At 38.2% G+C, this 15,387-nt stretch overlaps 2 protein-coding genes across 2 annotated transcripts; both read left to right on the forward strand.

Moving 5' to 3' along the window:
- Positions 1–945: 945 nt before the first annotated feature.
- Positions 946–4,622, forward strand: LOC127781987 (uncharacterized). The gene is made up of 7 exons (XM_052309063.1): positions 946–994; positions 2,326–2,399; positions 2,715–2,817; positions 3,454–3,509; positions 3,633–3,809; positions 3,936–4,049; positions 4,173–4,622. Exons 1-7 carry the CDS (start codon positions 946–948, stop codon positions 4,500–4,502), a joined length of 903 nt encoding a protein of 300 aa, XP_052165023.1. The 3' UTR covers positions 4,503–4,622.
- A 7,486-nt stretch (positions 4,623–12,108) lies between these two features.
- On the forward strand, positions 12,109–15,326 carry LOC127783235 (uncharacterized). The gene is made up of 6 exons (XM_052310471.1): positions 12,109–12,789; positions 12,942–13,050; positions 14,078–14,133; positions 14,292–14,453; positions 14,612–14,728; positions 14,923–15,326. Exons 1-6 carry the CDS (start codon positions 12,109–12,111, stop codon positions 15,019–15,021), a joined length of 1,224 nt encoding a protein of 407 aa, XP_052166431.1. The 3' UTR covers positions 15,022–15,326.
- The last annotated feature ends 61 nt before the right edge of the window (positions 15,327–15,387 follow it).

Here is a 15,387-nt window from a genome sequence, read left to right on the forward strand (position 1 = left end):
ACACCTTAGAATGCAATTAAAGGATGGCAATGGTTTGGGTATAGCACGGGTAGAGCAAAACCATACCGAACGTCGTCCGCCTGAACCCTACCCACTAAAGTTAGCGAACAAAACTTTCCCTACCCACCCGAACCCTAGCCACTAAAGTTAGTGAGCAAAACTTTCCCTGCCTACTAAGGTTAGCAAGCAAAACTTTGTGCCTGTTCAGTGGGTATACAAGGGATCTCACATAAATAATAACTCAAAAGATAGGTAATTTAATAAAAAGAAATAAAATAAAAAATTTATCAAATTACTAGAAAAATACACGTGCGTTGCAACGGGTGAAGAATATTTTAATCTTATTATTGTTGTATGGTTTAGCTAAGGTGAAAATTCACTGTGGGAATTCACCTGGATATTCTTTTTACAAAATCATCAACCGCAATTAGGGGTCCGATCATCTCAAGTTAGCATGCAAGTTTTTTAAAGAGATTTTTTATACGACTCCTTCTGTATTTCTAAAAATAAACAAAATTAAATACTGACTCAAACACGGATCTGTATTTCCAAAAGCAATTGAACTTAAAAACTGATTCAAACACGGATGACGTATCAAAAGTACCGGCAAAAACATCTTCAATTTTTATAATAGTAGAGATCAGTTATCAACAATAATTTAAATTACATCACAACTTATTATCAGGTAGCATCACAAATAATACCAACGCTCACGCAAATCGGGTCGGCTATCCGCGGCAAAGTTGCCATCCCTTTCATCTTCTGTTATAAAGTCATCACGAATGTGCACTCATAAGTCATAAGTCATCACCGATCTCAAAGCAAATTAATGGCGTGACCCACAAGTAATTTTTGCAGTAGATTATATTATTAGGGCAAAGTTACGGTGATTACGCCCAAACGGCAAATCGCTCCCAAACCCTAGCTAGCTAGCTAAACCCAACCATGACGTGGCCTCGGCTCACCGCCCGCTTCTCGACGGCGATCGCCGCCGGTATGCGCCGCCCTCCGCCGCTCCATCCCCTCGCGAGAACGCCATGCATCAGCACGCCTCCGCCGCCGCCATTGACGCCGTCGCTGCCGCGGCCGCCGCCCGGATCCCGCCTCCTGTTCTGGCCCAGCCGTGCGGCGGCGGCCATGGCGGCGCGCGAGGGGGCCTCCTCCTCCTCCGGGAGCAGCAGCTCCCACCATGAGGCTGGCGGAAGGAGAAGCCCTCTCGAGCTCTCCCTGCTGCTCACCGCCGCCGCCGGCGCGGCCGTCGCCGCGGCGGCCACCCCGCGAGATGCGCACGCGGCGTCCGGCGGCGTCATGGGAGGCCGCCGCTCGTCGTCCCCATCATCTTACTGCTGGAGGACGTCGTCGTCGTCGTCCTCTTCGTCGTCGTCGTCCTCTTCGTCGTCGTCGTCATCGTCGTCATCGTCGTCGTCGTCGTCGCCGTCGTCACGGGAGGACGAGTCCGTCATCTCGGTGATAGTCGCGGGCGCCGTGGTTGTGGCGTACGGCGTGGCTTACGTGGCGTCCGGTGTGGTTTACGTCGCCGCTCACCTCCTCCGGCCCAGGTCGGCGACCACCGTCGTTAAGCTCCAGGTTAGTTAGTCTACCATATCACACCCAACCTAGCTTTGAATTGATGATCACGTGCTAATCTAATTGCATCTGTCACAATATGAGGGGAAACTATTTTCATCCCTCGAGGAGATATCCCCCTCATTGTATGCATGTCATTCAAATGGTTATGAAAAAAATTGAGAAGATATATTAACATGTGATATATCGCTCTACAAACAATTCAGATTCTACATCTCGCAACGAAAAAAACAAATTTGACTATAAATATACGTTAACTAGTTGTAGTTTAATTTATTTTTTCGTTGCGAGATGTAGAAGCTGAATTTGAACTTGCATATTTGTGGAGTAATATATCACATGTTAATACATTTTCTTATTTTTTTTTCAAATTTTTGCATAATCATTTGAATGACATGCAAACAATAAGAGGATATCTCCTCGATGGATGAAAATCCACTCCCACAATATCAGTACTAATCTAAATTGTATTTGTCACAGTTTTACTGATCTAAAAATAAATATACTGTAAGGATATATTTAATATGGATTAATTTGAACTCATTTGATGTTATAGATATTATTAATATTTTTTCTGTAAAATTGATCAAATTTCAAGGGAGTTGACTTAGGATAATTCAAAGTGACTAAGGATAATAGCATATGAAGTGTTTTCATTGCATTGGTCTTGCGTGTTTCCTTACTCCATCATTCAAGAAGTGCTTCATATGGTTGTGTGTGAAGTTTGTTGGGTTGCAGTTGATTCGTACGTGCCAAATATTCTCCCCAAATCTAGCACAAAATATTGCATGTTTCGCCGTTTCAAGTTCCCTGTAGTACTAAGCTAACAAAAATAGTTATTTTCCGGTAGTAGAGCTAAAAATAATTGTATTTGTCACAATTTTACTGATCTAAAAATAAATATACCACAAGGATATATTTAAAATGGATTCATTTGAACTAATTTGATGTTATAGAGACTAGCAAAAATATAATTTTCATCTGTTACAATTTCACTAATCTTATATTGTAATTGTCACAATTTCAATAATCTAATTTGCATTTGTCACACAATTGGTATGTATGCATCTATCGCTACACTAATCTCGTTGGGGGTTTGCGATTAAATTGTCTGAATTTTTTTTCAGGTTGCATTTCGTGGGCTGACAAAAATAATACAGAGGGATCTCAACGGGATTGCTAGGAAGGTGGACACTTCCAACCGGAGTTGGGACAAGTTCATGTTGACCGGTAATGCGGTTTCTAAATTCTTGTTTGCACCTATATATGGTTAATGCATCCTACGTTCGTAACCAGTCTTTTCTTTAGCTTTGAATTGAAGTCTGTCTTTTGTTTAGCTTTAAAGTCATCAGCTTCAGTCTTTCTTTTCTTTTTCAGTTATACATTTGATTCTATATATGCTGCAATTTGCGATTAGATATACATTTGATCTGCAATTCTGATCAAATGGTATATACCCAATTCAACTTCGACAGAAGTTAGCTTGGGGTAGCATATAGGTATCTCAAGAGCCAGACCGCAGCTGTGAAGTGGCGATATCTTGAACTGAACTCGATTTTTGTTCTTCTTTCTTCAATCATAGCTAGATAGGTCATTTATATTTGACCTTTCATGCGCATGTGTGTGCAGAACATTTCAACAATCATCCAACAATGGTATCTCTGTAATCTGCATATATGTCTCTAGTAGATATGTACAATTTGTATCACTAATACATCAACTGCTAGCTTAGCTTTGGCTGTGTATATCCACTTTGGATATAGAGGCTGGATTTTATCCATTATCTTAAAAAAACTGCTAGCTTAGCTTGTTTATCATTCCTTGGTAGTTTTGTTTATGTATGTTCCTTGCTCACCATTTGTACAGAGACCATATGCTCCTTCAACCGTCACAAAGATATCTGCATCTCTTCAAGCTTATCGGTAAGAAATTTACACAATTTTATTACTCTTTTGGCGATATATAACATTCTTATTCCTACCTAATTAATTCTTCCCTTTGAGATGACAAACCTCATGTAATTTGGGCGTGCCATTTTAACTTAGGCTGACTTGCAAAAGAGACTGCTTTTCTGGGGTGATTGCTGGGAGAAACATTTTGATAAAATTTCTATCGAGGAGAGGAGCAAGTTTGATGAAGAAACTCTATACAACGTGCAAGGAATCAAGATGAAGAAAAAATATTTGAAACCCGGCCTCGGAAAAGAAAACGAGTATCTGGTGGTATGTATATATAAACTCTCCATGGCTTATCAAATGCATTTACACATGAATTTCTTTTGATCGAGGCATGTTGGTTACATACTTTAACATATATATGATCTTGGGATGATTGGACAAATCATGCAGTTAACCATTCTTCTTGCTGTTGAGGGAAAATTGGAGTTCCCCATAGTCAGAAGCGCTTCTGATCTGATCACAGTACTGGGAATTCTCAACTCTATACATGCAAACAAAATTGAGGTATAATTTTCTTAAGTTTGAGCAGATGCTTCTACAGATGAGATTAGGGAATAGTAATAGTTTGTCAAATGCTTGCTTACTCAATCATTCCTAATTGGATTTGCATTGGACATATTGTTTCAGGGTATTCAAGTTTTATGGACTCCACAAAAGATAGGTGATATCCTTCCAGAAGAGAGGCTACTAAAGGACTATCCATATCTTAAGCCCTTATTGAAAGAATCCGATTCCCTTGGAGTTGCCAGTGTAACTGAAATTGAGCAATCTAACCAAAGATCTATAACGGAAGGCCAAGATTCCTTTGCAGTTTCTAGTGTGACCGAAACTATGCAGTCTAACCAAGGATCTGTAATGCAAGACCAAGATTTTATTGAAGTTGCTAATGTGACTGATGTTAAGCAGTCTAACCAAGAATCTACAAAGGAAGACCAAGATTCTAAGCAGTCCAACTAAGTATCTACAAAAGAATGCCAAGATTCAGCAACTACTTGAAGAATCATCGGGGATTTGAAAAGTTATGTCATAGGTGCTACTCTCTCAGTAAAAAAAAAGAGTCAACTTCTGGCTATATATCTGGACATATAGCTTATGTCCAAATATATAGCCATAAGTAGACTTTTTTTTTTGACGGAGGGAATATGGTGTAGTCACAATAGCAAGATCTCAATTCTTAAAGAAATGAAATACTGAAAAAAAATGACAGGTGTAATGATTTGAATGCATTCACTTATAGAAGCATTTTACGAACTCATTCCTCTTTGTGAATGAGAATGAGCAGGTGCGACGTCCAAGTGTGATTTTTAAATAGTTCACAAGCATATGGAAATTCGCCACTAAGTCTAATATGTGAGTTGTAATTTGTAAATTTACAACAGCCACAGATATACCATGCATGTCCGATAGTTTGGTAATGGCATTATAAAAGCATATTCCTCTGTTTCATACTACATATAAAGGACGTTTTGATATCTATTCATCATCTAAATTAAATAACATTTATATAATTTGGACACATATATATGAAGCATATATATTTGGATCTAACTCGGTAGGATGGGCATTATTAGAAACAACGATCGGAAACAATTTGGTACCATGAGGTACCGGTAACTTGAGATATTTTTTGTTGGACCGAAACAAATCTCATGGAATAAAAGAAAAGAAATAGTTTGTTGGACCGAAACAAATCCATGGGATAAAAGAAAAGAAATGGGAGGTGGACGGAACGGTGGTCTGACGGTATAAGAGAGAAACTGACTCAAATCGCTTAACGATGCATTTTAAATTGTGTTTTGAAGTTTCATTATTTTTCTGATTAAGGTATAAATTTTATCTCGGTCTTCGTTAGCACATTTTTCAAACTAATAAACGGTTCATTCACATGTAATCTTTCTATATATAAGTCATTTTAATATAAATCGAGTTTTCAAGTTTGTAATAATAATTAAAATTTCATTAGTCATGTGCTAATAGTTTTCCTGTAGTTCATGGCCTAACTTTATCTTTTATCTAAACGCACAACTAACGAGTGCCAAAATAAAGTAGAATTTACGATTGAATCTCGTGTTTGTTTCCGGCTGCACATGTTAGGGCCATTTTGGATTGATTTCAAAATGTGCCATACCAATTGTTTGGTAATTCAAATAGTAGTTTGATTGGTTTGGATTAGAGCCAATGCATTGGCAATGCCCATACCTAATTTGGTAGTAGTCTAGAACTTTCTTCACTATAAAAACCATATTGGTAGCAAACCAAACACATATTATATGAACTCTATCCTACCAAAGAATCGGAGGTTCCTAGGGGGCGCGTGCGCGCCGGCTGCTTAACTTGCGCAGCCGCGCCGTCCCCCTGACGACTAGTCCGCGCGCTGCCGCCGCTAATTATGATAATTAGTGTTAATTACTGTTATTAGTATTATTTTTAAAACAGTAACAAACATAAATAATTCAGTTACCAATCATTTTAGAAAAGTAATTGAAAGTTTTAAATTTGTAGTCAAAAGATTTTTGAAATTTGAGTTGAAAGATTTAAATTTTGATTTCAACTTTTAAAATTTTGACATAGAAGTTTTCAAGTTGAGTTGAAAGTTTTTGAAATTGAAGTTGAAAGTTTTCAAAATTGAGTCGAAAGTTTCAACAATTAAGTTGAAAGTTTTTGAAATTTGACTTGAAAGTTTGTAATTTGATTTGAAAGTTTCGAATTTTGAGTTGAAAGTTTTTGAATTTTGAGATGAAAATTCTAAAAATGTGAGTTGAAAACTTTCAAATTTGAATCGAAAGTTTTAAAATTTTGAGATGAAAATTCTAAAATTTTGAGTTGAAAACTTTCAAATTTGAATCGAAAGTTTTCAAATGCTGAGTGGAAAGTTTTCAAATTCTGAGTTGAAAAATTTCAAATTTGAATCAAAAGTTTTCATATGCGGAGTGGAAAGTTTTCAAATTCTGAGCTGAAAGTTTTTAAAATTTTCAATTTTAAAATTAAATCTTATGTTAAAAAGTTTAGTTAAATGTTCTAATCAATGTATGCATGTATGTACGTGGGTTTTCCAATTACAATTAGCATATACTACTACTAATTGAGTGTGTTACTACTGAATCGTCGTTAATCATTGTTGAAAAAGTCACTAGGCCCAGCAGGCCCATGTCAGACATGAAGCTGAGGCGTTGCCGTCGCGAAACGCTCGCGACTTGCTGATCTCGCGCGTACGCGCGAATTAGCAATCTCGAAAGAGTTGGTAGTGCCAAAATTAACCTAGACGTTGGCACTACCATTAAATTGGTAGGGTAGATAACCAAATAGGCTTGTAGTCATCATCACGAATCTCGAAGCAAATTATTTGCTTGACGCACAAGTAATTAATTTTCGCGAGATTAGCTATTTTTTGGGCTAATTTGTCGGAACAATTTACTGGTGATTACGTACGACAGATCGCTCTTGAACAAACCCTAGCTATCTAAACCAAACCATGCAGTGGCCTCGGCTTCCCAGCCGCTTCGCGACGGCGATCGCCGCCGGTCTGCGCCGTCCTTCGCCGCTCCCCCTCGCGAGAACGCCATGCCGCGCGCCGCCGGCCTCGCCGTCGCCGTCACCGTCGACTGTATTCCGCCGCCATCTCTTCTGGCCCAGTCGTGCGGCCATGGCGCCGCCACCGCCGCCGCCTACCCTCGCGCTCGCGGCGAGCGAGGGCGCCTCCTCCCGAAGCAGGGGCCCGCTTGATCTCTCTCTACTACCGCTCGGCGCCGCCGCCGCCGTCGTTGCGGCGGCCACACCGCGCACCGCGCACGCGGCGTCCGGGGGCGTCATGGGCGGCCACGACGCCTCCCCATCCCCCTCCTCCTACTCGTCGTCATCGTCGTCGTCGTCGTCGTCATCTCCGTCGGTGAGACACTACCACTACTACCCGCCATCACCGACGAGGTCATCATCGCCGCCGACTCCGGCGGCCCATACCACCAGCTGCCCTATATGTCCGTACGTGCTGTTGGCCGCCGCCGTCGGTATCACTATCATCTTTCTCTGCACCTTGGCCAGCAACCAGAAGACTACTGTCGTCAAGCTCCAGGTGAGTTTATCGACCATACAAAAATACCCAACCTAGCTTTAAAGTTTAAATTTAATTGGTTTATAATCTTAATCCCTCACTATTCATATTTAAATTTTGAACTGGTCACCTTTTTTTAAATTGTTTTATAAGTAAATTTCACAAAACTACATAGATCCAGGAGCAGTACCACCCATTAGGCGGGGTTGGGCGGCCGGCCGAGCTACGGCCCGTGCCGCCCCCAACCCTCCATATTCTTCTTGGACCACCTACCACCACATCCAATATATAATTGGCCCATAAAAGCAGCAAAAGTGTCTAATTTTAATTCTGCATATGTGATGCTTTCCTGAGTCAATTCCTCGACACTGCTCACCCCCGTCCCCTTCTATAGTTAGGTGCCTAATGTTTTTCTCTCTCTCCCTTCTAAGCAAAATAATAATCATCTTATTCTGGGTATGCGATATCTTCTCATATATTTATTTTTTAAAAGATATCTATCAACCATTCTTTATGAATTGACTAATATTTACAAATTGATATGTTTACTAGTATCTTTTCGAGAGAATCCATTATATGCCACTGACTTTGTCATGCGTCTATGATTTTAATATCTATCTTTTTATGTATGGCGCAAAAATTATTACTTTATTTTAATATCATTTTTGTTTTTTTGTTTGCCTTAATTTATTGATTATACTATATGTTTATATGATTACAACATAAATATGATATTTTTTGCGTTTAGTTGTTCTTATTGAGACGAGCATCTTCGCCCCATCTTTATTTTAATCCTGTGTCCACCGCTACTTTGATCAATCTATTACAAAATTACATATTTAAAAAAGTATATTAGAAAACTACATATTAAACAATATTTTTTCACAAAACTATAGAGTTATTAATATATCATATTAATTAGTAAACTACAGATTTAATATTAGTTTTATCATATAACTATAACTTTTGTAAACTCAATAGTGTTATATATGGATATAAACTCTAAAGTATACTTTGATAACTTCGTTACTAAATCTGCAATTTTATTATACGATACTTTATTAAATCTAAAGTATACTTTGATATTTTGATTAAATTATATATAATTTTGTGAAATTTACTATTTTATACTCCCTCTATTCAAAAGTCTAATATCTATTCCATTCTATGGCTTTTCCAAAAGTCTTAAGTTCTATTTGTTATCACTATGTGTTAAATTAAATGGTTGATCGAAACCTAAAAAGCATTTTTGTATTTATTGGTTGCATGTTCATTAATTTTGTCACATGGTGGATGAGTATTATATTCCTTGGTCTTGGTGCCCAAAGAAATAGGTATTAGACTTTTTGAATGGAGGGAGTAAATACTTAAAAATGATGTCATGATATTATGTTGCATCGTAAGCACAAGCTAGCGTAAAGTTCCATTTATCGTAGTCTAACCAATTGAAAAATTATTAATGTTCAAAGTTGAATAATGCCGGTCAACTGTGAAGAACGTAGAGCGTATTAATTTAGATCATTTTGATCACTGATCTAATTGCATTTAATTTGTCCCAATTATTGTGTATCACTAATATCATTGGGGGTTTGTAAATTGTCACAATATTCAGGTAGCGTTGCAGGCTCTGGCAAAGACAATGCAAAAGGATCTCAATACGATTGCTGCCAAGGTGGATACTACTAAACAGCGTCGCTACAAATTCATGTTAACGGGTAATATAATGCGATTTGTTGATTTCTCTAAACCCTAAATTCATTCTTGCAGTCGGCTGTTATACATTATTGATTCTACACTGCACAATTTGATACTTAGAGTAGAAGAGAAATTTATATATGTTCATGCCCCATTTGTGCAGAGACGATATGTTCCTTGAACCGTCAGAAAGATTACTGGTTCTCTTCAGCCTTATCGGTAAGAAAAATATACAATTTTCAGAACCTTTAATTTCGAGACAAACGCAACGTTTTATGTTCCACTAATTTATAACCCTGTGAATTAACTCACCGTGTTTTTGTTATTTGGGTGTACATTTAATTTTAGGCTGATGTGAAAAAAACAGTCGACGAAATCGATTCTTGGGAGGAGCATTTTGATAAGATTTCTATTGAGGAGAGGAGCAAAACTGATGAAGAAACTCTATTTAACGTGGAGGGAATCAAGATAAGTAAAAAGTACTCCAAAAATCCTGAAAGCTGCAGAAAAGAGTACATAGTGGTATGCAAAATTTTCCTAAGCTTGCATATATGCTTACAGGATTTTTTTTTCTCGTCAGTGGTTGCCTTGGAACTCTATATCTAATTAATGATCGATTGAGGCATGCTTTTTTACTAAGATATTTGTTTGGGGATTATTGTCAAATCATGCAGTTAACCATTATTCTTGCTGCTGAGGGAAAACTGAAGTTTCCCCAAATCAGAAGCGCCGATGATCTGCGATTAGTACTGGGAATGCTCAACGGTATACATGCAAGTGAAATTAAGGTATATTAGCATGCATGTTATTCATTTCATTTACACGTCCTCTTATCTTATATATATGCACCAATTTTTTAAATAAATGAAAATGGTTTACATATCTGATTTCTGACAATCGGCACGCAAACACACAACCAATATTTAAAATTAAGGATACTGCATCTCCTGCAATGCAACCTCATTAATTCTTGTGAGTAATCATTCACTCTCAAATTAATCATATCCTAATCCTAACTATATTGGACCTATTGTTTCAGGGTGTTCAAATTCTATGGACTCCACAAGAAGAGGATGATGCTCTTTCAGAAGAGAGGCTACTAAAGGACTATCCATATCTGAGGCCCCTAAAACAAGTTTTAATTGGAGAGTCAAAACTACTTTTACTTGGAGAGTCAAGATTCAAACAAATTTTGTTTGGAGAGTCAGAAGAGAAGCAACTTTTGCTTGGAGAGCCAAAAGAACCGTCAGTACAAGAAGATCCTAATAATACTAAGGGATAGGAACTTTGTTCTTGCTGTTTTACCTGCATGCAAAAAAATGTGAATTATATGGAGTTTATTAGAGGTGGATGTCAGTTCGATCTATGTACCCACTCATATTCAAATCTCAATTAATTTGATCATACCTAAAATAACATTTTTAAAAGTAGCAGGGAGTACTTAAACCAAAAACCTTAATACAAAATCAACTTAAAATTTTCATATACGGTCTATATTTTAAAATTTTAAGAGTAAATTTCACAAAACTACAGATACTATGACCAAATTATCACAAAACTACAGATTTAACTTGGTGTATCACAAAACTACACATTTAACACCAAATTTATCACAAAACTACAAATTTAAGATGAAGTGTCACAAAACTACATGTTTAGTCACTAAATTATCATAAAACTACATGTTTAGAACAAATTTAGTCACAAAGCAATAATGTTTATAGCTCCAACATAACAATGGTGCTATGAATTTAAACTTCAAAAGTTGTAGTTTTGTGATAACTTCAATATTAAATATGCATTTTTGTGATACTTAAGCATAAATGTGTAGTTTTGTGATAAATTTGGTGCTAAATCTTAAGTTTTGTGATACAACGCCTTAAATCTGTAGTTTTATGATAATTTGGTCAAAATACCTGTAGTGAAATTTGCTCAAATTTTAAATTAGTGTGTGCTCAACATGTATAGCGGTGGGTTTTGTGTTACTAATCACAGTAGTTAGTTTTGTGTAATTTCAACCATAAAACAGGTTTCGTGACATTTGTTCTTTAGAAACATAAACGAACAAACAGATTGACTGCTGCTACTTGTCTGCTTCTTACACTTCTGACACATCATACTGAATTTACAATTGAATTTTCTGGATCACGGCAAGAATATCTTATTTAAGACACACTAAATAATTTGGAGCAGTGACAATAATGGTAAATTGCGTCTTTCCAAAACTTTAATTATTCAATAATTTAATCAAATGCATATTCACTTAACTTTATGTTAATTTTTAAGATAATAGAAATAAATCATGCCTTTACTAAAAAGAGCTACAACCACTTATTACACAAACTTGTTCAACAATCAACACACACCATAGAGTTCACAATACACACTCCGAAATTAACAATACTCGGAGCACAAAATAGACACCAACACAAGATAAAAGAAAACATAATTATTAAATCCTATTTGTAAATCTCCACCCAAAGTTGACAAAAATATGCATGATCGTTGACTCAAATTTGCGATATGCATTCTTTATTAGCTTGATCTCGAAATGACGTCTTTGTAGTTGAGCCCAAACCAGAATCAATATTTTACCCTTTAAAATAAACCGCATATAAGATTTTGATGATGATTTATAAAAAAACATATTATTTCTATTAAGTCATAGAAGCCAATATATAACAGATAATCCTACGAGGATAAGTTTCTTTAATACAATTGAATGGATTAGGCTTCGTTTAATCCAGTATGTATTCAGCCTTCACTCGTTAAGCCCTAAACCCTAAACCCTCTGTCTCTCTCTCCTTCTCGACCACGGCAATGGCGATCGCCGCGCGCCTCCTCTCCACAGCGCCATGCCGCTCGACCTCGTCGTGGCCGCCGCCGCCGTCCAAACCGTACTTCCGCTTCCCCTCCGCGCCGCTCCTCCTCCTCCTCCGGTCACCCGCCGCCGCCTCGGTGATCCATCTGAGTCCTCCGACGGTAACGCCCCTCGCCGCCGTCGCGCGCGATGACCGGCACGCCCTCCCCGACCCGGAAGAGACGCGCAACCGGATCCCACCTGACCATCCCGCTCCGCTGCTCGCCGCCGGCGCCGCCGCCGCTGCCGCGGTGGCCAACCCGCACGCGGCGCTCGCCTTGTCCGGTGGATCCATGGGCGGGTGCTCGGACACCTCATCCTCCTATTCCTCCTCTTCCTCCTCGTCGTCCTCCTCCTCCTCCTCCGATTCCTATTCTTCGTGGTCCTCGTCTTCTTCCTCCTCCTCTCCGCCGAAGAAGAAGAAGGTGGTGATGGTGGAGAGCGCAGATCTGGAGACTCACGAATCGGTCGGCACGGCGGCTTCTCCGCCGCCGCCGCCTCCGGTGGCCCTGACCCCGTGGGAGAAGTTCTGGATCAGCGTCGCGGTGGTGCTCGGCGTCGGTGGGCTAGTGTTCGGCCTCATCTTCCTCATCAAGAGGAGCATCCCTCCGCCGAGGACCATCAGTGTGGTCAAGCTTCAGGTTAATTTCTCTGAATCTGATCTTAGAGTGTCCATGAGCAATTCAGAGTTTCAGACTGGGTTTCTTGATATGATCAGTGATCGATCACTGATTCAGAATTGTATATATACTGATTGGATGATCTTTCTTTGTCTCTGTTACTCGCAATTTAGGTTGCATTGGGTGGTGTGGCTGCGGCGAAGTCGGTCCAGAAGGATCTGAACCGGATTGCTGAGAGGGTGCAAGGTTCTAGCCGACGTTGGTACAAGTTCATACTGACCGGTAATGCATATTCTGAATTTCTTGCACATCGAATCTATGTATTCTGAATTCTTGCACATCGAATTCTGCTTTGGTGGTTCCATGCTTACTTAATTGTCAGATGTATTATATTTGACACTAGCTAGTAGCTTTAAATATAAATCACACTTAAAATATCTTTAATAATAAGAAAAGTAACAAAAAAAATAAATACTACCTCTATCACATAATAATTGTATTTCTAGGATTTGAATTTTGTCCCAAAATAATTATCATAATAGAGTACTAATGGTCCTATTAATCACTTTTGATTTAAATTTCTTTCCATTTTACCTTCAACCACTCTTTCACTTTTACCTATACACCATTTAATAAATGGCATCATAGTCTGTCTTTTTAAACCTTAATATAAGCTAAACATTTTAGAATTACAATTTATATGAGGCGGAGGTAGTACTTAAGTTTTTTGAACTAAGACAATGGTCAAACTTTATAGCCAGAGTCAATCACGCCAAATATTTATTACCAGAGGGAGTAGTATGTTAGTGTTACTGTTTTCTAAAACCGGAATAATATCCTGGCTTCTGAATCTGAAGATCTACAAAGCCACAACGTCAGTCTCTTTTCTAGGTTGCGCTCTTATTACGATTTTAAGTGTGCAATCAGCTCCACGTATGTGAAAGAAGGGATAAGTTGGCAACTTTTATGGATCACTAGGAAGAGGAAACATATATTTGTGCTTAGGCCACACACGGCCCACACCTTGCAGAAAGTTCAGATATTGAGCATGTTTTTCCATGTGTGCTTATGGATGTTGATCTGTTCAAGAAGTATCAAGTAATAGCATTTGCAGAAATTAATCTATTTGTGCATAGGACCCAATTTAGTATTAAAGTGATGGTAAAATGTTCCTATAATAAGGTTATCAAATGATGTTACTGTTAATACTTAATATAACTGAGATACTTATGACCACTATCAATTATCCAATATATCATGGTAGCTTATTTATCATTTATTCATGTTCTGGTGACTCATCTTATTTCAGAGACCATATCTTCATTGCACCGCCACAAGGATTACTGCATCTCTACAAGCTTATCAGTAAGAAATAAAAACAGTTTTAACAATTTTTTGGTAGACTGACAGATATAGTTTGTGTTCGCTTCTAGTTTCTCTCCCTCGATTTGACAGCCTTTGTATATTCCGCCCACTGCAATTGCACACTGAATCGTATAATTTTGCTGAACCATTTATTTTAGGTTGATATAAAAGACAGCGACTCTTGGAATGGTCATTTTAAGAAAATTTCGTTGGAAGAAAGGAGTAAATTTGATGAAGAAACGCTTTCTAATTTGGAAGGCGTTAAGAGAAAGAAAGAATACTCCACAAAGATGGATGGGAGCAAAAACGAGTATATAGTGGTATGTTAGACTTGTTCCTTTGTGAAATGCTTCTTGAAATATTTGCCATCGATCTGCTGATTATGATGATAAACAGACACTTTCTTGACAAAAAAAAATGGCGTTCTTATTTGTCTGATGTCTACTGACTGATTTGTTCTGATCTCCAAATCATCCAGTTAACCATTCTTGTTGCTACTGATGGAACAATGGATTTCCCCAAATTGATCACAAACGCTGCAGATCTGAAAGTTGCTTTGACAAAGCTCTACTCTACACCTGAAACAGATCTTGAGGTATGAGGAATACTTCCATTTGTATTTCGTAAATCGTAAGCTAGCACAACTGCTTCTTGGTATATTATTGAACAAGCTAGGGAAAACGCAGCTTGAATTTACTAGTTACTCATATCACTTTTACCACTTTTCTGATAAGTATTATTATCTGTTTGTTGAGTGCCTAATGAATTGGACAAACTAATTTTGTTCAGGGTGTTCACGTTTTATGGGCACCTCAAGACAAGGATGATATTCTTTCGAAGGAGAGGATGCAAAAGGATTATCCATATCTGAAGCCCTTGAGTGTCTGATTAGGGCGGCCTTCTCTTCGTGTCCTTGGAGGAAACCCATACAAGAAGTGAAGAAGAGCATTATCATAGTCCCAGTTATTTTGTAGTTAGAACTTAGAAGAACACATACAGATCATTAGGCAATTACACTACTATAGGTCTATAGTCGATATACTCCTATATACTGGTAATTGAGACCAGTCCATTGTTTTGGTTGCCAGTCCGGAATCAGGGCACCTTTCTAAGCCTCAGGAAATGCTCTGTAAATGGTGATGAACTTGTAATAGAGCACAGTGGTACACAAGAGTTTTCAGTTGATTAACATGATCAAGGTTGATTTTATAATTCCATGGAACTATTATTGTATTAATTACCATATTTTCATAT

The sequence above is a fragment of the Oryza glaberrima genome, chromosome 8, assembly GCF_000147395.1.
Source record: "Oryza glaberrima chromosome 8, OglaRS2, whole genome shotgun sequence".
NCBI classification, from domain to species: domain Eukaryota; kingdom Viridiplantae; phylum Streptophyta; class Magnoliopsida; order Poales; family Poaceae; genus Oryza; species Oryza glaberrima.

Coding starts and splice junctions, on each gene's coding strand:
- LOC127781987 (XM_052309063.1), top strand. CDS start 946: ATGACGTGGCCTCGGCTCACCGCCCGCTTCTCGACGGCGATCGCCGCC. Junction 2,400..2,714: donor TTCGCCGTTTCAAGTTCCCT/GTAGTACTAAGC, acceptor ATTTTTTTTCAG/GTTGCATTTCGTGGGCTGAC. Junction 3,810..3,935: donor AAGAAAACGAGTATCTGGTG/GTATGTATATAT, acceptor CAAATCATGCAG/TTAACCATTCTTCTTGCTGT.
- LOC127783235 (XM_052310471.1), top strand. CDS start 12,109: ATGGCGATCGCCGCGCGCCTCCTCTCCACAGCGCCATGCCGCTCGACC. Junction 14,454..14,611: donor GCAAAAACGAGTATATAGTG/GTATGTTAGACT, acceptor CAAATCATCCAG/TTAACCATTCTTGTTGCTAC. Junction 14,729..14,922: donor CACCTGAAACAGATCTTGAG/GTATGAGGAATA, acceptor AATTTTGTTCAG/GGTGTTCACGTTTTATGGGC.